Source organism: Artemia sp. Qi Xiang Cuo, chromosome 10 (assembly GCF_049724085.1).
Source record: "Artemia sp. Qi Xiang Cuo chromosome 10, ASM4972408v1, whole genome shotgun sequence".
In the NCBI taxonomy this organism is placed as follows: domain Eukaryota; kingdom Metazoa; phylum Arthropoda; class Branchiopoda; order Anostraca; family Artemiidae; genus Artemia; species Artemia sp. Qi Xiang Cuo.
In genome coordinates this window covers 34,978,239-35,000,666 of record NC_142803.1, presented here as the reverse complement: position 1 = coordinate 35,000,666, position 22,428 = coordinate 34,978,239, and the positions used below count along the sequence as shown (strand labels likewise).

The 22,428-nt window shown below is 35.5% G+C and overlaps 1 protein-coding gene across 1 annotated transcript in view; it reads left to right on the top strand.

Annotated features, from left to right (window-relative positions):
• mop (tyrosine-protein phosphatase non-receptor type protein myopic) overlaps positions 1-22,428 on the top strand; it is a 100,336-nt gene that overhangs the window by 25,507 nt on the left and 52,401 nt on the right. Inside the window, exons 2-6 of the mRNA XM_089095376.1 lie at positions 796-998; positions 7,822-8,327; positions 15,174-15,431; positions 17,465-17,694; positions 20,705-20,839. Coding sequence (XP_088951502.1) covers positions 796-998; positions 7,822-8,327; positions 15,174-15,431; positions 17,465-17,694; positions 20,705-20,839 — 1,332 coding nt within the window. The remainder of the gene's footprint in view (positions 1-795; positions 999-7,821; positions 8,328-15,173; positions 15,432-17,464; positions 17,695-20,704; positions 20,840-22,428) is intronic.

Below are 22,428 nucleotides of genomic sequence, written 5' to 3'. Positions count from 1 at the left end.
CCAGTAGTAGTAGCTGTAGTAGTAGTAGTAGGTGTAACAGTAGTAGTAGCATGCAAATACTGCTTTTTTGGTCCATTTATCATCCCTCTATCATTTCCTGGAAGTTCCAAATTAATACACACAGTCATTTCTGAGTTACGCCCTTTTGACAACCTGTATACACATACGTGTTTTTATCTAGTTCAACACTCCACTCAACATTCTCTGAAAGGTTCGCCTGAATGCCCTTCGTCTTTTTGGACGCTAAAGGTCTAACAAGCCCACCTTACTCAATAACAATTACTATATGTAAACAATGGGCGAATTGCATAACTTACATCCCTTCCCTCAAGGGCTATGGGGGTTGACATCCCAAGAGACATAGTTACTAGACTTTTCAACTATGCCTGCACTAAATGGTTATCCCAAAATTTTGATTGGATGTGTTTGGAGAATTGATGGGCGTGGGAGGGGGGCTGGTTACCCTCGAATCACTTAAGACTCTTGAAAAGGGTACTAGAACATTCAATATCCAATCGAATGAGCTCCTTTAGAAGTCTCTACGGTAGCTTCTATATGGAATGCCTTGGTAAAAAAAATAATAATAATACTATGATTGTTTGCACCTCTGTTTATTTCGACAATATTTAATTAATTTTTTTTGATATGCATATACATGCTTAAGACTGCACATTGCTGAAAATATCTGACAGGCCATACTGGGAAAGACTGGTTGAGATGATAAGACATTTTTTTTTTTAAAGAACTTGCTTGTTATTTTTAAGGCTCCAGTTGTTTATGTTTTAACTCTTTTAGCTTGTCTGTGATTACTTCCAAGATAACCCTGAGTCTTTTTCCTCTGAAATAAGGGAATTTGAAGGATGTCGATATGCAGCTATCAATTGTGCAAAAGATACAAGTGGTTGTGCTGCACTCAAGAAATACTTTTGTCAGCTACAAATGCTGTTAAATCGTCTACCCAAAGATGAGAAGTTAATGCCATCTTTCAATTTCACTTGGTAAGGCAACTTCTTTGTCAAAATTTTTCTTGTGTTTCTTTTGCCTTTTTTTAACGTAAAAGATAAAAAATAATTAAAAAATAGACCACAGCTCATTGAAATTATGATAAAAATATTTATCACAAATGTTATAAATCCATAAAAGTGTAAAAGAATATAGATTCTCTAAAGAAGAAGTTTATAACACTGAACAAATGAACTGAATGAAATAAAAAAAAAACACAAAAAAAAGAAAAGACAAAGGCAAAACAAAAAAGAATCTGTGTCCAAATGTCCAAATCCAATTTAGGTAATGTTATTTGGCATTTGAAACATTCAAATACCTACAGATTTCCAAGAACGTTTTGCTTTAGTTACTTTTTTCTTTCTACGATGGGCTTTGAGTAAAAGTTGGGAATTTTGTAATTCAGATAAGAAGTTCAAAAGTTGAAAGAAACTCAAAAGTTAAAAAAATGCTATGATTTGAGCCAATCAGATTTTTCATTGAATATTCTCATTGGCTGAAAAATCATATGAAAAGTTTTCATTGACTCAAACTAGCGCTAGCTAAATCTCGATATTATTAAAATCTCATTATGGAATGGGCCGTGTATTCTCTGAAAAATAGAATGCCTATGTTCAGGGAAAAATGTTTAGTATTCTAAAAAAAAAAAAGAAAAGAAAACATAGCCATGCTAGACGAAGAGTAAATCCCGCATTCTTTGGGATTCTCCTTGATGGTGTAGACCTACTTGTGGAAGCCATAAGTCGTCTTGAAAAGTATAAAAAATATAGAAATTTATTGAACTCCTTAATTCGTAAAGAAGTATTTATTACTCCCAGATGTTCTCTAAATTCGGCAAGAATATGATAAAAACCTGGCAACTTATAAACACAGTTCTTCATCCCAATTCCAAAAGAAATAACTTGCCAAATAAAACTATTTCTAAAGGGGGAACATAACTAATAGTAAGGTCATAATGGATGAATTTTGCTCTTACTTTGCATCCATAGTAAAATCAATTTCTGATGATATTTTGATTAGTGATTCTTCTACCACTGACTTTAAAAAGTAGCTCGGTCCTTCTTGTCAAAAATCGATGGCTTAGGATCCGGTTCCGAGTTTAAAGTCCAAAAAATCGTCTCTGAGCTAATAAGATCTTCCTCTTGTGGACCTGATCAAATTCCTGCCAAGGCTTTAAAGTTTATTTTGCCCTCTATTCTATCTCCTCTCACCATTTTTGATAAGTTATCCTTTTTGAATGGAACTTTTCCTAGTGCCCTAAAATCTTCCAGAATAGTTGTTCTCCATAAGGGTGATTCTAGAGATGATCCTTCTAATTATCGACCTATTTATCTTTTATCAGCCTATTGTAAAATTTTTGAAAAATGTATGTACTCTAGACTTTTGTCGTTTCTTGATAAAAAACAATTTTTCCATTACAATCAGTATGGTTTTTGCCCTAAACCCTCAACAGAGCATACTTGCATGGCCTTGATGAAGTTTATTCAAAAGGCACTTGATGAGGGTAGAATTCCAGCAGTAATTTTTCTTGGAATCAGAAAAGCGTTTGACAGTATATCACATACTATCCTACTCTCCAAAATGGAACACATAAGGGATACGGGGAAACTGTTATCATTGGTTTGAAAATTTATCTGAAAGGTCTATCAGTATTGACCCTAAGCTTCAAGATCGATTCCGTGTTGATTTTGGTGCCCCTCTAGGGTCTGTCCTAGGACCTGTTTTATTCCTTATATTTCTCAATAATCTTTTTATTGCTGTATCTGAACAAACTAAACGAAGTTGCTGTACTATTTGTGATCGCAATTTTGTTCCACCTAGTGATGCAGCTCAAGATCCGATGCTATTTGAATTTGCAGATGATAGTACTCTTGAGTGTTCAGAAATTAAAGATTCTTCCCTTATCAAGAAAGTTTATCTGTTCTAGAAAGAACCTTTGCTTGGTTCGATGCAAATCACCTTGCCCTAAATCTAGCTAAATCTAGTCTACTTATGTTTTTCCAAATCAGGTACTTCTTGTCCTTTGTTTCGAACTATTTTTACCACTCATGGTGATATAACGCTTCTACCTGATAGACATGTTCGATTTCTGGATATTTTATTGGACAAAACTCTCTCTTTCAAACATCACTCTGCTCTCGTGAAACTTAAGCTCTCCAGAAACCTAGGAATTCTTCGGAAGTTTTGTCATTGCTTCCGTGGTTCAATAATAAAGATCCTTTCTCACTCTCTCATTCAAGTGTCCGACAGTATGTACTACTGTCCAACAGTATGGCTATCAACATTCTCTTCTTTTTCCTTTCCCGTTTTCAAAATTTATAACAGAGCAATTAAATTAGTGTCTGAGGTGACAGACCAGCTCAGCATGAATTTATTGGATGGTCAATCCACATACATCTTTCTTTTCCCTTGTTTCATTTTTAAGTGTTTTCATGACCTCCTCTCTAATTTCTACAAGCAATTTTATCTATCTAATTTTAAACTACGAAAGGAAGCCTGTGTTTCTTTTTCTCTCAGAAATAACATGGATGTTTTCCCTCATAAAACCAAAACCATAAAATCCGGTTTTAAACAATTTTTAAGCCGCGTCTCCAACTGGTATTCCCTACACTTGCAGATTTGATTGTGTCATTCCTATGAACACTTTGAAAAACAGCTAGCCAACAACCTCCGACGCCTACAGAGCTATTTTTCTCCTTCGTTCTCTTTTTCCCCCTGTGTCTATTCTTTTCAATTTGTTTAATTCATTTATTTTGATTGGCACGGTAGTTTTTGCTGTTGTTTAATTTTTTTTTTCTTTTTTTCTTATTGTCATTCTGTTTGATTTCACTCTCACAGACCAAATAGCCTTTGTGGGGGTCTAAAGTTCTGTAATTTTTTCTGTGTTCCTTTTGAATAAATTGATTGATTGATTGAAAAAAAATGAAAGTTGAAAAAAGTTGGTTTTGTATTGCAATCTGGTTGCATTTTTCAGTTTACTGGACGCCTATTTAATAAACGAACTTGAGGAAACCACTTTTGTGATAGTTTATTTCTGTCCTAGGAGTTAGTTTAAATGAAGAAACATTTTTTCAGAGAAAAAAAATTGCCAACACAAGGAGCTAAGTGACTATTTGCTAAATAATTCCAGAGCAAGTGGGAGTAAAAAAAGATATCCCATGTTTACATTAATGTTTATTTGTGTGAAGGGGGACTGAAGAGGGTACAGACCTAAGGGTTCTATTTTAGACCCTTTAATCAAATGGATTCAAAATCGATGTATGGCTCTGATTTCAACAAGATTTAATAAGTCCAGCTTTGTGTTAAATTGTATCAATGACGCCTCTGTTTTAATAGTTGCGTCTTTTGGTATACTTCCTCCTGGGGCTGCTCGGATCATGTCACCCGAGAGCCACGCTTTTGTGCCTTTTAACTGTGCTGATGAAAATGGTTATCTTGTGTCGTACGGGAGTGCCTAGAGGAACACCGGCGTTGATGGATCGTCTGTTCTATGTGATTAAATGAAAAAAAAATTATTTTTTTTTCAACTGAAAGCAAGAAGCAAGATTAAAATTGGAAACGAACAGAAATTATTTTGTATATGAAGAGGTTGCCCCATTCCTAAATATCTTGCTCTTCACGCTAAATTTTTTAGCACTTTCAAAAAGCTTCCTATTCTAATTTAATGGCCCTTGTGTTTCAGGAGTCGCTCTTAAAAATTGGGACAAACAGTCAAGCTTTAGCGTAAAGAGCAAGGTATAGAGGATGGGGCAACCCCTTCATATAAGGGATAGTTTGTGTTGGTTTTGAATTTTAATGTTGCTGCTTACTTTCAGTTGAAAAAACTTGTTTTCTTGTATTTCATTTCTGATCATTTTTCCAATAATGCTGGTAAATATGGCTCAGCCTCCACGAAAAATTCCCTTTTTCATGGGAAACTAATCTGCGGAAAGTTACTCCCACTTAAAATACACCCTCCCGTATAAGTCCCTTCTGGACAATTCCATCCTCGCTAAAAATTTCCTCCCCCATTTCCTCCGTAAAACTTTTTGCAGAAGATTCAGCTTGAAAAATTCTCCTTAGCATACTTTCATTTGAAAAATACTTTAAGTTCTAATTGTTTTTCCAATCACTATAAATCCCCCCTTCCATGGAACTTATTTCCTGGAAATCCAAACACGCTAAAAAATTGCCTCCGGACAATTTCCCTGGAACATCTCCACGTGCAAAATTAAGTAGGCAAAGAGAAAGTAAAGCAAATAAAAATAATTTCGTATAGGGATTATGTCAAATCCCCTCTGTGAAAAATTTCTCCTGGAAAGTTCACCCCCATAAATTTAACTTGGAAAATTTTCACCATGGAAACTCACGCCTAGCGCAAAATCTCCGTCCCCCGAAAAATGTCTGTATACTTCCCAATAAGAAATACTATACGTAAAAAAGGACAAATTTTACAACCTAAAGACTTATTTACAGGGTCTGGGGGGGGGGAGTCATGTTATCTCCAGAGGTGTAGCTTTGGGACTTTTCAACTAAGTTGAACAAAATGACTATCTCAAAATTTTGATCGGACGATTTTGGGGAAAAGGGAGCGTGGGAGGGGGCTAGTTACCCTCCGATCATTTTGGTCACTTAAAAAAAGGACACTAGAAATTTTAATTTCCGTTTAAACGAGCCCTCTCTTGATGTTCTAGGACCATTGGTTCGATACGATGACCCCGGAAAAAAAAAATGATAAACACACATCTTTTATCTTTCTTTTGACAAACAATACAAATTTCCGTATTTTTGATGATAGAAGCTTGAAACCTCTTCTCAATAGGGTTCTCTGAGACGCTGAATTTGATGGTGTGATTTTCATTAAGATTCTTTGACTTTTAGGGGGATGTTACCCCTTTTTTGAAAATCAAGCAAATTTTCTCAGGCTCGTAGCCTTTAATGGGTAAGACTAAGCTTAATGAATCTTATATATTCGGAATCAGCATAATAAGCCGATTCTTTTGATATTTTTATTGATATAAAAATTTCGTTTTTAGGGTTTCGGTTAAGTAGTGGTGCACTGTTAAGCAGGAAGGGTGTGCGAAAGCACAGGATGGCTGGCCCCCAGACCCCCATTGTACTTCCTGGCTGAAGGCCCACGAAACGGAGATCAGCACCGCCGGTTGGGACCTTAAGGGTCTAGTGTCGTCATACTTACTTACTTACTTCTTACTGTTGAGCCGTGTCGCTCCTTATTTACAGACCGTTACCACGAAGTGTTGGATGAGTCAGGGGAAAGTTTCAAAACCTATGATATATAGGAGACACATTGCAATGTCACTGCATTGACTTTGTTTAAAATACTTGCTGTTCTAGACAATTTGCTGTCTTTTCATGCTGCCATCTTTTCAAAGATATTTGATTATTAAAGCAAGTCCGATTTCTATCTACGATATCTACTAAGCTTCAAACTTTTGGTTTTCTTTTTTAAGGATTTTGGATTGTTGTAATCCCTTGTCAGAATAGAGAATCTTCAGTTGTAATAATTGCAAATTTTCGTTTTTTATAACCTTCCTACTGACATTATATAACTGGTTGCGTTTAAAAACTTTTTTTTTTAATTTTCTGGACTTGCTATAATCCTTCGCTAAGACGTATAAAAGTGTTTTTGCAACTATCAGTTTTTGTTCTTCACGTAATTAATTGCCCGTTTACACGGTAGTGTTTTCAAAAATATTTGATTATTGAAACTTTCCCGACTTCTAACAACGGTGCTAAGCTTGAAACTTTTGGTTTTCTTTTTTAACGTTTTTTAATTGTTGTAATCCCTTGTCAAAATATCGAATTCATCATTTGTAATAATTGCAAATTTCCGTTTTTGGGCCTTCCTACTGACATTATATAAATGGTTTCGTTCAAACCTTTAACCTTAATCACGCAGCGAGTGGATTTTGTCTAATGAAAAAACAAACTAATTTTAAAATTTTCAGGTTTTTTTCTAGTTTGAATTCAAACATTAAGTCTACGTAATAAGTACGTAATTTTTGCAGTCTACGTAATAACTTTAGCGATTCTGAACTGAACTTCAAATTTTTTCACTTTTTTTCATGTCTTAAAAAGACATTGCTTATACTTATAAGAAAAGAAATTCGGTAATAGTGTTCTTCTAACAACGATTTCTACTAAGCTTCAAACTTTCAGTTTTATTTTTTAACGTTTTTGAATTGTTGTAGTCCTTTGTCAAAATATATAAAAATATTTTTACAATTATCAGTTTTTTGCTCTTTGCGCATTTTAATGTCTTTTTATACTGAAGCTATTCATAAATATTTGATTATTACCACAAGTCCGATTTCTAACAACTATTTCTGCTATGCTTCAAACTTGAGATTTTAAGATTTTTGAATTGTTGCAATTAAAATATTTTTGCAATTACCAGTTTTTGGCTCTTTAAGCAATGTAATATAAACTTCTCCATACATGAAAATCTTCAATTTTTCCACATAAGTGTGACAACGTCATTACAATACTGATGTATATAAAAATGACGTCACTGACATAATTTTTTTCCTAAAATTAAGGTTCTTAACGAATTTACTCAAACTTCTGACCTATACCAGATCATTTGTTTAGGCCAGAATATCCCAGGATGCCAATTTTCCTGAAAAAATATGGAGCCGTTTTCGAGAAAAAATACATGCAGACATATGTAAATAAATATACAATTATTGTATATATATATATATGTATATATATATATATATATATATATATATATATATATATATATATATATATATATATATATATATATATATATATATATATATATCTTCCTGCTTTAAATTAGTTTTATTGCAGGACAGATAATTACGCTGGTATTACTTTCACCGTCAGTGATGTGAAGTACGAACTGGCAGCAATTCTCTACAACATCGCCGCCCTTCACAGTCAACTTGGTCAAATTGAAGAGAGGTTTTCATTTGATGGTATGAAAGTTGTCTGCTCCCATTTCCAATGTGCTTCTTGGGCTTTCCAAAAAATTAACAAAAATTTTACCCAGCCTCGTGGCACTGATATGGCACCAGACTTGATGGAGTTGTTTGAGATCGTCTGTTTGGCTCAAGCGCAAGAGTGTATTCTTGAAAAATGTGTTGTGGACAATCGTCGACCCGTTAACACTGCAAAAATAGCTGCACAGATAGTTGATTATTATAAAGCTTCTCTGCACATCTTAGAAAAGGCAATGAAGTCCCAAGACGAAGAATCTCTCAGTGAATTTGTTGGTTCTAATTTGCTGAAACGGTGGAGAAAAGTTTTTGAGTTTAAGAATCTGTACTATGGTGCCATTGTTTATCTATTTCAAGGTATTTCTCGTTACTAATTTTAACATTGACAACAAAATATGTTAAGGAGGGTGAGGTCTTAGTGAAAACTAAGAACTGGGGAATTATTGTCAGCCAATGGACAAAAGAAAATATTTTGGCTCCAATCCACTCCCATTGATATGGAGAAATAAAAAGATAGAAATATAAAAACAACCTTGAAGAGTTAAAAGTAACCAAAAGAAATGCTTACGTTCAGGGCCTGGAGAATATAGGCTTAAACAGAACTAAATTACAGGTTTTGATCGATAAAGTATGATGCCCGCGCATAACAACACTTCTTATAGAGTCTAAAAAAGTGAATCTATCTTGCTTTATTACCGTAGTGTTTGATGACAAATTTATATGTTTGAACCGGCTTTGTTAGGAGTTTCAAAAGCTCATTTTTAGGGTTAGGAAGCATGAAATGAGGCGATATAGAAATTATTTATTTTGGTAGGAAGGATGGGATATATTGGCAGGGAATAGAGCTCATGATGAATAAAGCAGCCTTTGAGCTTTGCTTAGATTGGAAAGTTATTCTGGTTGTACACTTTATGACGAAAAAGTGCAAGTTGTAAGTCATATTGGTATATGTCTCTGCAGGAACCGAGTGATGGATACAGTAGTGATTCAGATAAACTTTACATACAGTTACAGGAACAAATAGAATAGATCCTTGGTAGAAATATGGTATTGTTATTGGGAGACTCTAACGCCCAGGTTGGTAGAAATGATGATAAATAGAATTTTAGCTTTGTCAAATTTGGCACAGGGAAGTTAAATAGCAATTATAATAGACTGTTTCAGTTTTTTTTAGGAACAACAGTGTAGTTATAGCAATGCTGTATTTGGTTGTAAAATTGGCAATAACTTAACGTGGTACCTACATGATGAAAATCAAAACTGGCTGGGCCGATGCAGGACACCAGGGTATATAGGAGAGCCGTTATTGATGTTGAAATTTCTCAATGATGGATTTAATATGAATAAGAGGAAAGTAAAGGCAGAAGAGATAACATTTAAGTGTGGATTAGGGAGATGTTCGACAATTTCAGATTTTAGATGTGTGAGAATGTGTTGGGCCTTGATAAACTTTTAGGGAATGACGTTGAATTTTCTTGACATGAAAGTTGAAAATTTTTTTCGACAATATGAAAGTCAAAACAAGAGCTGTTTTGCAAGGTATGAGAAACATTGCTAAAAGGATTGAAAAAAATAGTTCAGTGCTGTAAGCGTAATATATGAGTTTCTGAAATACGGTGTTAGAGTCTAACTGCGTACCTTTTACTACGAAGTTAGAGGTAAGAAACTGGAGCTTATGAACTTGTTTCCAATTAAGTGAAAGTTTTTCAGTAACTTTATTAAATCTTCAGTTAAGCCGCTTTATAAGAAGGGTTTTGTGATTGTAGTAATTACAGTGGCATTAGCTTTCTTTGTGTAAGAAGCGAATTGCTTAGCATGATGATGCTTATTAGATTAAGAAGGGCTGTTTATAAAGTTTAGAGAGAAGAACGGTCTGGTTTTAGGGAGGGAGTGAATGCGAAGAGGATATTTAGGTTAAGAATTAAGAAGTGTCTGAATCATACAACCCTTTAATTATCAGTTTTATAGATCTTAAACAGGCATTTGATACAGCTAATAATTAAAAAGCTTTAGTGAAGATCCTATCCTTGTATGATATGCCAAATAAATACATTGAAGTTATTAGTTCTATGTACATAAACAATATTGCCATAGTTAAGGCAGAAAGTGAGGCTAGTAGTTGGTTCAGTTTTGAACCAGGAAATAAGCAGTGCTGTGTCTTATCCACATTTATATGGATTATTTTAATGGACTCTGTCCTAAGGGATACAGCAAAGGCACTGAAGAACATAGCATCAAATAGAAAGGCAAAACTCTCCTAGACTTAAATAATGTAGATGCTTTGAGTGTCCTAGTCCTAGATAAAGATGCTAGTGAAACAAATGAATTTTTGGAGATGTTGGGAGTTCAGTGCCTTTGTTAATAGTTGTAAGTGATGGGAGAGCGACTAACGCCCCTGTCACGCCCACCATTTTTCCAAACACATCCAATCAAAATTTTGAGATACCCATTTTATTTAACGTAGTTGAAAGTTCAGGAAAGTATGTCCTAGAGGATGACCACCACCCTCACATCCCTTAGGGTAAGGGTTGTAATTTATGCCCTGGGGGCATATAAGGTGTATATAGAAAGCGTTATCGTAGAAACGCAAAAAGGGCTCATTCGATTGGAAATAGAAAGGGCTGATGCCCTTTTTAATAGTTGAAAGGGATTGTAGGGCAACTAAACCCCCTCCCACGCCCTCCCTTCCATTTGTCTTTATGTTTAAAGACTAGATATTGCCTTAAGATTAAATCAAAATGTACTGTGTTAATGCTAATTCCCAATAAGGCATCTCAGTAGTATCCCAAGAACGACTGAGGGTATTATGTTCATACTTTCAGGGCTACTTCTGCTCTTAAAATTCAACCAAGTCAAAATAGCGTAACTGTATCCAAGCTATCAAAGAAAGTAAGCAAATTTTTTTGCGAATGGTATCAAGTTTTACATATCAGGTCAATTAGAGGAGGTATGAAACAAAATGAAACACTACTATTTGTGTCCAGGGCTAGTGCCCTTTTTAATAGTCGAAAGTTATTTGAGGGCAACTAGCCCCTCCCCCCCCACGTCCATCATTCACCCAAACACATCCAATCAAAATTTTGAGATAGCCATTTTGTTTAGCGTAGGCTAGTTGATTTTTTTAGGCTAGGTTTTTTTTAGAAGGCGTTGTCGTAGAAACTTCAAAATAGGCTCATTCGATTTGGAATTCCAAGGGCTAGTGCACTTTTTGATAGTTGAAAGTGATTGGAGGGCAACTAACCCCCCACACCCATCAGTCCCCCAAATATATCAAATCAGAATTTTTAAATTGCCAATTTGTTCAGCATAGTATAGTTGATTTGCAGATAGAATATAGTATTTTTAGGACGACACTTCACAAAAACCGTCGGGGCTAGGGTTTTATTATACTCCTTGGGGGCACATAAGTTTATTATAAGAAGGCATTGTTGACGAAGCTTCAAAACAGTCATATTCGGCTGGTTATTAAAAAGGCTAGTGCCCTTCTTAATAGTGGAAAGTGATTGGAGGGAACTAGCCCCTCCCCCACGCCCAACAGGTCCAATCAAAATTTTGAGATAGCCATTTTGTTCAGCGTAATTGATTTCCAGATAGAAAATATGTTTTTGAGGAGGACAGTCCCCAACAACCCTTAGGGCAAGGATTTTAAGTTATGTCCTGGGATATATAAAGTTTTTATAGAAGGCGTGGTCATTGAAACTTCAAAAGGGGCTCATTTGATTGGAAATTCAAAGGGCTAGTGACCTTTTTAATAGCCGAAAGTGATTTGAGGGCAACTAACCCCCCCCCCCCACGTCCATCATTCACCCAAACCCATCCAATCAAAATTTTGAGATAGACATTTTGTTTAGCGTAGGCTAGTTAATTTCCAGATAGAAAATACTTTTTTGAGAAGGACATTCCCCCACAACCCTCAGGGCAAGGGTTTTAAGTTATGCTTTGAGGCCATATAAGGTTTTTAATATAAGGCGTTGTCGTAGAAACTTCAAAACAGGCTCATTCGATTGGAAAATCAAAGGGCTAGTGCCGTTTTTAATAGTCGAAAGTGATTGGAGGGCAACTAGACCCCCTCACGCCCATCGTTAACCCAAACACATCCAATCAAAATTGGGAGATAGCCATTTTGTTCAGCGTAGTTGATTTCCAGATAGAAAATGTATTTTTGAAGAGGACACTCCCCCACAACCCTCTGGGCAAAGGTTATAAGTTATGCCCTGGGGGCATATAAGGTTTTTTTAGAAGGTGTTTTTTAGAAACTTCAAAATAGGCTCATTCGATTTGGAATTCAAAGGGCTAGTGCCCTTTTTAATAGTTGAAAGTGATTGGAGGGCAACTAGCCCCCCCCCACACCCATCATTCCCCCAAATACATCCAATCAGGATTTTGAGATAGCTATTTTGTTCAGCGTAGGCTAGTTGGTTTTAAGACACAAAATGTTTTGTTTAGTTGGACACTTCCCAATATCACCTGGGCATGGGTTTTATGCTTTTTCCTGGGGGATTATAAGGTTTTTATAAGAAGACGCTGTTGTAGAGATTACAAGACAAACTAGTTTGATTAGAAATTCAAAGAGCTTGCTCCTTTCTCTAAATTCAGAACTGATTGGAGGGGAACTTGCCCCTCCCCTATGTCTCTAATTCTCCCACACAGATCAACACAAACATTAGAGATAGCCATTTTGTTCAGCGGTTATTGATTTTCAGATAGAAAATATGTTTTTGAGGAGGACACTCCCCAACGACCCTTAGGGCAAGGGTTTTAAGTTATGTCCTGGGATATATAAAGTTTTTATTGAAGGCGTTGTCATAGAAACTTCAAAAGGGGCTCATTTGATTGGAAATTCAAAGGGCTAGTGCCCTTTTTAATAGTCGAAATTGATTGGAGGGCAACTAGCCCCCCCCCCACGCCCTCCTTCCCCAAACACATCAAATCAAAATTTTTAGATAGCCATTTTGTTCAGCGTAGTTGATTTCCAGATATAAAATATGTTTTTGAGGAGGACACTCCCCCATAACCCTCAGGGCAAGGGTTTTAAGTCATGCCCAGGGGGCATATAACATTTTTATAGAAGGCGTTGTTGTAGAAACTTCAAAAACAGCTCTTTCGATTGGAAATTCAAAGGGCTAGTGCCCTTCTTAATAGTCGAAAGTGATTGGAGGGTAGCTAGCCCCCCGCCCCACGTCCATCTTTCCCCCAAACACATCCAATAAAAATTTTGAGATAGCCATTTTGTTCATCGTAGTTGATTTACTGATATAACATAGACTTTTGGGGAGAATACTCTACCAGCGCCCTCAGGGTAAGGTTCTTAAGTTATGTAGTGGGGAAAGATAAGGTTTTATAGAAAGTGCTGCGAGAAAAACCTCAGATAAGGGCTCATTCGATTTGAAATTCACAGGGCTAGTGCCATTCGTATTAATCAAAAGTGATCAGTAATTTCTTGTTGTTGTTGTTGTTGTTTAGACCAGGGCACTTCGTATCGAAGGAGTTGTTGTGGGAACTCCGAAAGGGGCTCATTCCATTGAAAATAGAAAGGGCTGATGCCCTTCCACTCCCACCCTCCCAATTGCCCAATATGATTAAAAAAAAAATTTTGCCTTAAGATTAAATCAAAATGCACTGTGATAATGCTAATTCCCAATAAGGCATCTCAGCAGTATCCCAAGAACGACTGAGGGTATTATGTTCAAACTTTCGAGGCTACTTCTGCTGTTAAAATTTGACCAAATCAAAATAGTGTAAGTGTATCCAACCTATCAAAGAAAGTAAACAGATTTTTTTGCGAATGGTATCAAGTTTTCCATTTCAGGTCAACTAACTAGAAGAGGTATGAAAGTAAATTAAACACCATTATCTGCGTTCATAATTTCCAAAGGATTCATATTGTTAGAAATTGTAGAAAAATTTTCTCCAGCATTGAAATAGCAGGCACAAGTATAAAATCTTAAAAAAACGGAAAGATTTAAGGCATTGTTTTCGATTTCACTGCAAAAACTATGTCAATATAAAACGAACAGAAATTAATTAAAAAAACTTTTTCCACAAAATAAGTTTTTCAAGGAAAAGTAAAGAACTTCATTAAACAAAAAATGAGCAAAAATAAAATAAAATAATCTGCCAAGCTCGAAACTACCACAAATCAGCATCGAAAAATAAATGAAACCCAAAACGAACAGAAATTACAATAAATAACCGAGTTAAACTCAAAACGAGCAGAAATTAACATAAGTTGGGCACAAAACCCCTATGCCTTCCCAAGGCGAGAACAAAATTTGCACTTTACTGAAAAAATACAAATGAATTTGCATTGTCAGTTTAATATACATTTACTGATATATAGTAATCAAAATGTTAAAATTATTTGATCTATTAAAGTTATAAAAGTAAAAACATTTATATTTTGATTTATTAAAGTTAAGTTGGGCTCAAAACCCCTATGCCTTCCCAAGGCCAGAACATAATTTGCCCTTTACTGAAAAAATATAAATGTTTTTACTTTTATAACTTTAATAAATCAAATAATATTGACATTTTGATTACAAAATATTAGTATATGTATATTAAACTGACGATGCACATTCATTTATATTTTTTTCAGTAAAGGGCAAATTATGTTCTGGCCTTGGGAAGGCATAGGGGTTTTGAGCCCAACTTATATTAATTTTTGCTCAAACTCTATGTACTCAAACCTTTCAATTCTCTGACGGTAAAAGTGCTTGGTAGCAAAATCTGTTCCCATCAAAGTCCTCCCACAAGTACAAATTTTTATGAGGCACTCACAGTCGATTGCTTTGTCCTGCTAGTCACCCTTCACGCTCTGCTTTTATACATATTTAACTGTGAAAGGGTAATATTTTGTTTTGTTAAGATTTCAACAATTGGTTTATTGGTAATAGTTTTTATCAGAAGGTTCGTCAGAGTATTAGCTACAACAAGCACAGCGAAATACAGAACGGGACGTTTTTGCTGCATGTAACAACGGAATGATAGTGTTATGCAAAGGTCTGAGTGCTAAATTTATAATTGCGTATAGGTACATTTTTGTGCTACTGAAGATAAATATAGTTGTGTTTTTTGTATGTTCTGGCATTATATTAATGTTTAATTCGTACCAATTATTATGTGTTTTTTATTTAAATCAGTTTAATCGGTTTTCAGAACATAGGAGGCTGGTAAATATAATCTTTTGTTTTTTCCTTGAAGGTATGAACGCTGAAGAAATGCAAAAAATGGGTGACAGGATCTCTTATTATCAAGGAGCTATGGACAAGCTGAAAGCAGCAGGAGAGGTGCATAAAGGTATCCAAGAAACAGAAGCGTTTGGTGAAGCACTTGCAATTACTAGCACCTTTATTGGAAATAAACTACATGTATCAAATAAAGAAAATGAGTTTATCTACCATGAGGCTGCACCAGCACTAGCATCGTTGCCTGAGGTCAGAGCAGCATCTTTAGCTAAAGGTACTCTTTAATAATATATTCGTCAGCATAAGCTAATTAACTTGTTTATAATTAGAGGGTGACGAGATGGGTCTTCGGAATAAAAAGCTATTTGCCCACCTTATAAGTATAAAACTGAACCAAAATGAATGTATTTTTCGTTATTGGTTCGTGGTTTCACTTTTTGCCTCTTTTAGAGCCCGAGCTCAGTGTATTTGTCTTTTTTAGCCCCTCCCCCTTTTGATATCACTGATCGTGATTAGTATTATAAGTACTACCCACTCGCATGTAAGGCGAAATCTATAAACAGAACTTATGAGCAACCCCCAGTAAGTCGTAAAAACCGACTATTATATAATAAAAAGAAATAAAAAGCTATGTTATAATCAGAAAACAATAATGAGAAACTATTCAATTAAATAGCTACAGAAAATAATAAATATTGTAAAAAAAGGAATAAGGATATTCGGCAGGTTTGTTCCTCAATCGAATGTTTATTTTTTTAAATTAAGGATGAGATCCTTTTGACGCGAAAATTGTTATTGAAGTTCCGTTTTTTGGAGTTTGGTTTCTATTGACAAGGCTTACTGTTTGACAAGGCTTACTATTGACAAGGCTTACTGTTTGCTTGTAGCTTGTTATCACGAATATCTTCCTTTTTTTGAAAATATATAACTATCAATAGTCGTTCTTTATTTACGATGAAAGATATAAAAAAATTATGTATTCACAGATATGGGACTAACATCTCTATAATCAAGCATTTGATAATATCGATTTTCCAAGGATGCACCACTTCTTTGTTTCGGGGGGGGGGCTCTTATTTTCAAAAATCACGCCAAATTTATTATGTAACTTAAAATGTTTGCCATATTTTTAATCAATATAAGAGTATATCTTTTTGATTTATGTATTGTTTATAAATAACCAGTTTACATTTTTTGTTAGCATTGACAAGGGTGACTCAAGGGCTTAGTACGTAATTACTTTTAGTTACGTAATTGTATACTTCTAAATTTCCTTAAATTTCCACAATTTTCAGCAAGTGCGTGTTTTTTTAAATGATGCTGGAAATATTTTAGCAATAGTCTTTTCATGAATTTCTAGATGGTGTTGTTTGGAGAATTAGGAAACACTCCTAAATGGATTAGAAAAAAATCCAAGTAAAGGTTTTTAACTTAGAATGTACATTTTGGGTAAAAATAATGACTGTACTACCGCGCTTCGTAAAAATACACATGACTTTAAACCAGGTTTTGGGTAATCAGACTTTTAATGTAGCATTCTGTCATACTTAATTAAAATATGCTTTGTTTTGTTTTTTTTAAGTATCAACTTATTCCCATGTGAGCATGACTTTTCAATTAATGTATAAGCTTCATTGGTTCATTAACTGCCCTCCTAATCCTATGTAATGTATTTCAGGAATCCGTAGTCTTTTCTTTAGACGATTTTCATGCAGTTATCTTCTGCAGCCATATTTTATTTCGTTTGTGCGCTCAGACCTTTTATTCATGACGTGTGAGTCACACACATCTTATATGTAGAGAGTAGAGTACCCTTAAAATAGAGGGGTTTGAAAGATAAATGAATAAAGTTGCAAATTTACTCCAATAAATCAAACAATTGAACAAATCACGAAAAAACCCCAGTGTGTTTGGAAAAGTAAATGAATAGAATGCATCAAATAAATATAACAAGAAAGTAAATAAAATAACTTTCGTCTGTTAAATTTTGGAAAAAAAGAAAAAGGCTATGGATGGAGAGAATGCTTTTTTGATTTACGGTAAAAATTATTTCTTTTAATCTTAGTAATTTCTAACGACTCATTAATTTTAAATCTCGAGACTATTCCGGTGCTACTAGAATTTTGTCCCGTAAAACTAAGTAAAATTTGACTTACAAAATGCAAATTAATGATAAATAATAATTTTTTTAATCTCATATTAAGTTCGCCAGTATACTCTTTCTCATAAGAAAAAGTCGTTCAAAGAATTCATTTATACATAGACAAGCTCTTTAGGATAGCTCAACTAATTTTCCTATATACTCAGGAATCGGATTTGATTTCACTGACCCTGAGATAGCTGGTCCGGACATTTTTGGTCGGTTGATATCAATAGAAGCTCATGCTTCGTCGTCGCTGTATTCTGAAGAAAAAGCGAAATTGCTGAGAAATGTCAGTGAAAGAATCGAATCCAAAGATGACAAGCTAAACGAGTTTCTAGATATTCTACAAGTTGAAAACCTGGTGTTAAACTTTGAGAATCAAAGGCTTCCAGAGGTAATTCTTCTTTTTCTTTTATTTACTCTCAATTTGCTATATCTCCAAAATTGTCACTTATACAACTAGTACTTACTTACTTAATCCTCTCTCCAGAATGGCGCTGAGAGCGTCGTCAGCCTTCTCCACGAGGCGAGGTTAGCAGAAAGGGCCTTTACATCAGATAGCAAAATTTCAGCTTTGTACGGACATTTCCAGCCACTACTGATTGATTCAAAGTCATAAAGTATCTGAGCTGGAGTGTCGGCAGGCAATCGCAAAAGATGTCCGAACCAGCGAAATGTCCGCTGGGCAACCTGGTGTAACAAGGGTGACTGGGAAGTCATTCTTCGCAGGCGGTCATTGCTGACAAAGTCGGTCCATCGGATTCCCTCAATTGGCCGAAGCCACTTGATTGAAGAATGTCGAAATGGCACTGGACAGCTGCAGTTGCAGGCCATGTTTCAGCTCCGTACATCAGGATTGAATAGACTGATGCTCCAAGGATCTTCATTTTGTTGGCTCGTTTGATGATTGGCTTCTTCCAGCCCGGTCTTCCGTAGACGGCAGAGGCCTTGGCCGCGTGGTAGAAGGTTAGAAAATCTAAGTATTTTAATTGTACGCTAACTAATCCACTGGAAAAAATGCCTAGAAAAGCTTATGATTATCTATTTGCTGTCAAACTACCATATTGTTGAGTTTTAGTGACTATCAACAAAGATCAGTACTTACCTCGTGTACATTAACATGAACAGTTTAATATGGGCTCCTGGTCTTTTAGGCCCCGGCTCTTTATAGCTTAAAAAAAAGTGTATTTTCTGTGGCAGTGGTTTTTGAACTGGAATTTCGCATATGTCTACATGGAAATATAGAAGTGAACCTTTCCCAGGATTTTGTCAGAATGGGGTAAAAATTAAAAAAAAATCTTAACAGATTTACCAATTAATTTTCTATATTTGTCATATTATTTGTTTTATTTTGAAAAAACAATTTCCTGGGAAAGTGTAAAAACCTTGAGGCAGATCAGAAAACAAGAATTGTAAACAAGGTTAAGTAGATTGCTTTAAAGAGAAATCCAGTATTTTCTTAACGGTATAGTAATTACCGCAGTTATAGGCCCAAAAATCAAGGGACTCGAAGACCGCCACCCTTAAAAGGCCGCTAGAGGCTGAGCGCTCGCAAGAAAAGCTTCGAAAGTTTTGCTTTACTTTTATGACACTGAAACTGAGCTTTAAATTTATTTGCCACGCCACTTGCTATGGCACGCCAGAGTCTCCTTTATAATAATGCTAATTTTGTGTGCATAGACACAATATTTCAGATAAATCATGAATTAGATTTTATTTTGCATATTCACTGAACAAAATCTCTGGTTTGAGCAATATTAGAGAATAACCATTTGGTATAAATAAACTAGAAGAAAATGTACCTAGACCAGTTTGGTGTTGGTTCGTGTAAATATTTGAAAACTGTGAAAAACCAAAGTTTAATGCTATCCATTAAAAGCGAGCGTAAGAAATTTGTGTGACTTTTGAAGGGGGAGGGGGTAACACCCCCAAAAGTCAAGAAATCTAAATAAAAATCACACCGCCAGATTCAGCATATCAGAAAATCCTACTGTACAGGTTTCAAGCTCCTATCTGCAAAAATGTGGAATTTTGTTGGTTTTTTTTTTGGTTTCTTTTTTCCTAGGTGATCGTATTGAACCTGTGTTCCTAGAAGATCGGGAGAAGGCTAATTCGAATATAAATTAAAAGTTCTAGTGCGCTTTTAAATGATCAAAAATATGGGAGGGCAACTGCCCACTTCCTACGCCCCCTTTATCCCATTAGTCATTCGATAAAAAAATTTAAAGTCTTTTTGTTCAGCATAGTTGAAAGGTCAAATAACCATACCTCTGGGGATGGCGTGACCCCAGACAGCCCCTGGGGAAAGGGCTGTAATTTGTGAAATTTGTCTATTGTTTGCATATAGTTTTTGTTATCGGGAAGTAAAAATACATATTTCGGGGGAGGAGCGAATTTCTATGGGGAGAAGTTTCCGTGGGGAGGGAAGTTTCCGGAGATGAAATTCCAAGGGTAAATTTTAAATAGATGAATTTGCCAGAATTCCTGTACAAAATTATTTTTATTTGCCTTACTTTGTCGTTGTCGAATCAATTTTACATGTGATGTTCAAGGGAAATTTTCAGATGGTTTGAAATGGTGTGGGGGACTTTTTCGTGGGGAGATTTTCCACGGGAGAAATTCTCTATGGGGTAAATTTTTGCTGAAGAAGTTTTTCATGGGGGAATTCTTCGCGGGAGAAACTTTTCATTGGGTGGAGGGGGGGGGGGGGTTCCAGGAAAAATTTGCCACGGAGAGGTGGGTTTTCCGGCATGATTTGAAAAAAAAATTGGAAACTAAAGGAAAAACAAGTCTTTTTAACAAGAAATCGATTAATACCGATTTTCCGATTAGAAGTTAAATAAAAAAATGTTTTTTTCAACTGAAAGTAAGGAGCAACACTAAAACTCAAAACGAACAGAATTTTTTTCGTCTATGAGGGGGGATGCCACCTCCTCAATACCTCGCTCTTTCCGCTAAAGCTTGACTTTTCTTCCAATTTTTTAAGAACAACTCCAAATACTTAAAAACATTAGTGTCAAGAGCGAGGTATGAGGGAGAGGGCATCCTCTTTCATATTCGGAAAAACTTGTTTTTAGAAAAATTTAATTTAAAGTAACGAAAATGACCCACTGACTTCGGCAGACGTAGTCAGTGTTGAAAATGCTAAAGTTGTAGGATTTTGTAGTTGGAATTTTACTGTTTTATCGAATGCAACCAATTGCCAGGGGCGTATCCATATTTTTTTTTTTTGGGGGGGGGGTACAAAAACCTCCAAAAAACGCATACAAAATTTGTTTCTGTTCATTTTTATTACGTTTTTACGAGTCGGACAAACATTTCGGGGGGGGGGGTTCAAACCACCTACCCCCCCCCCCCCTTCTGGACACGGCCTTGCCAATTGCAGTAAATTTTTATTTTTTTAGGAGCTTATTGAACGTTGCGCTGCTTTTTCTGTGAAAACCGATGCCATCAGCGTGATGAATCGTTTAATGGTTGAATTAACTGACCAAACCAAGAAAGTTGAAGACACGCTTTCTTATTGTGATGAGCTTTTGAAGGTAATTTACTTTGTGTCGCGTTTTGAATGACTTAATTTGTCGGAAGATTTCTGAACCCCTTATAACCTCCCTTCTGGCTTGTGTCTCTTTTCTTTATTTTGTTGTTCATGTATAGTCAGTTAAGGTTTATGCCCCGTTTCAAATGTGCGATTTTTCGAAGAACCTACAGCAGTAACTTGACAAAGAGAGAAAACTCAATACAGAAACAAACAAAGCGAGACTATGGCCAGTAGAGAAAAGATAAAAAACCAAAACGACGTGGATATTTCACCTGTATAAAAACAAGGCTTCTTCAGCGCAAAAGAAGCAAAAATTAAAAATCTAAAATAAACTAAAAACACATAAAAACAACCACCAATATTAAAGTACAATTGTCGCAACAGATCCACATAGGTCACTGTCACTAATAGAGTTGCTTCGATGAGAACACCAAAGCAGCTGGATAAAATTGTCCCGAGTCACATCCTTTCCAGAATTAAAGAAACTGCTTAAAGGTCTTATTAACTGGAAACATGTATAAATGTTATTTTTCTGTAAAATCCCTTTAAGTTTGTCCCCCAAACCCGGCACATACGGTAAAGAGATTTAAAAATATTATAGAGATTTTAAATTTTATTTTAAAATTAAAATAAAAAACGCAAAGCTTCTCAAAGATGTAAATCAGTTAATGGATGAAACTGAATGCGAGCTATTTTAAAACAACAAAATTTCCATCTTTTGTTGAACTGATGAACGATAGGATTGCAGGAAAATAAAATACCTGATACTTTCACAGGGAATTCAGCTCAAAAACGTCCGCCAAAACAGACCAGGCCCAGAAGTAGACCAAGACCAATTCAAACAGTAGGCTGTATGAAAAATGTAGTTAAATATCGCTCTCTAGGGTTATAATGAAAGAAAGGTCGAGGTGGCTAGGACACGTTGTGCGGATGAAGGATGACAGATTGTCGAAGATTGTCCTTTTCGGCTAACCGTCTAGGGCTAAACGGAAAGCAGGTCATCCTCGTCTGGGGTGGGAGGACGTCATAATCAAAGATTTAAAGGAAATTGGAACTTCCTGGGATGGTGTAGAAAGGGAGGCTTTGAATAAATTGGGATGGACAAGGAGCATGCGTAGCTGGGTCGGCCTCAGGCGGCTTGGTGCTGTAGTGATTTGTTAGTAATAGTAGTTTTACAGGGAACGTAAGCTTTAAAGTTACACATTACTTTGTGTTGTCTTCAGACATTTAGACAATTTCTTAAATTTAAAAATGAAGTTCTGGTTTTAACATAATGTGTTTATGTTTTGAAAGTCTAAAAAAGGTGTAAGCATATAGCCTCCAATCCTCTCCTTAATATAGGTTTATTATATTAGTTTTTGTTATATGCACTTGGCCGTTTATACTGCTTGAATATTTTCATTTTTAAGAAAAGTGGTATATTGTGCCAAAAAATTTCGTTCTCTCTGCATGAGGGAAGATGAAATTGTTTCCTCTGCTAAGGGTATAAAAAGAAAACATGAAAAAAAGTACGGATTTGTAGTCCTAAGACACAGCTGTTCTTATTTTTCTTTTAGTTATTGATTTTTTAAAATCAAAGCCCTTTGCCTA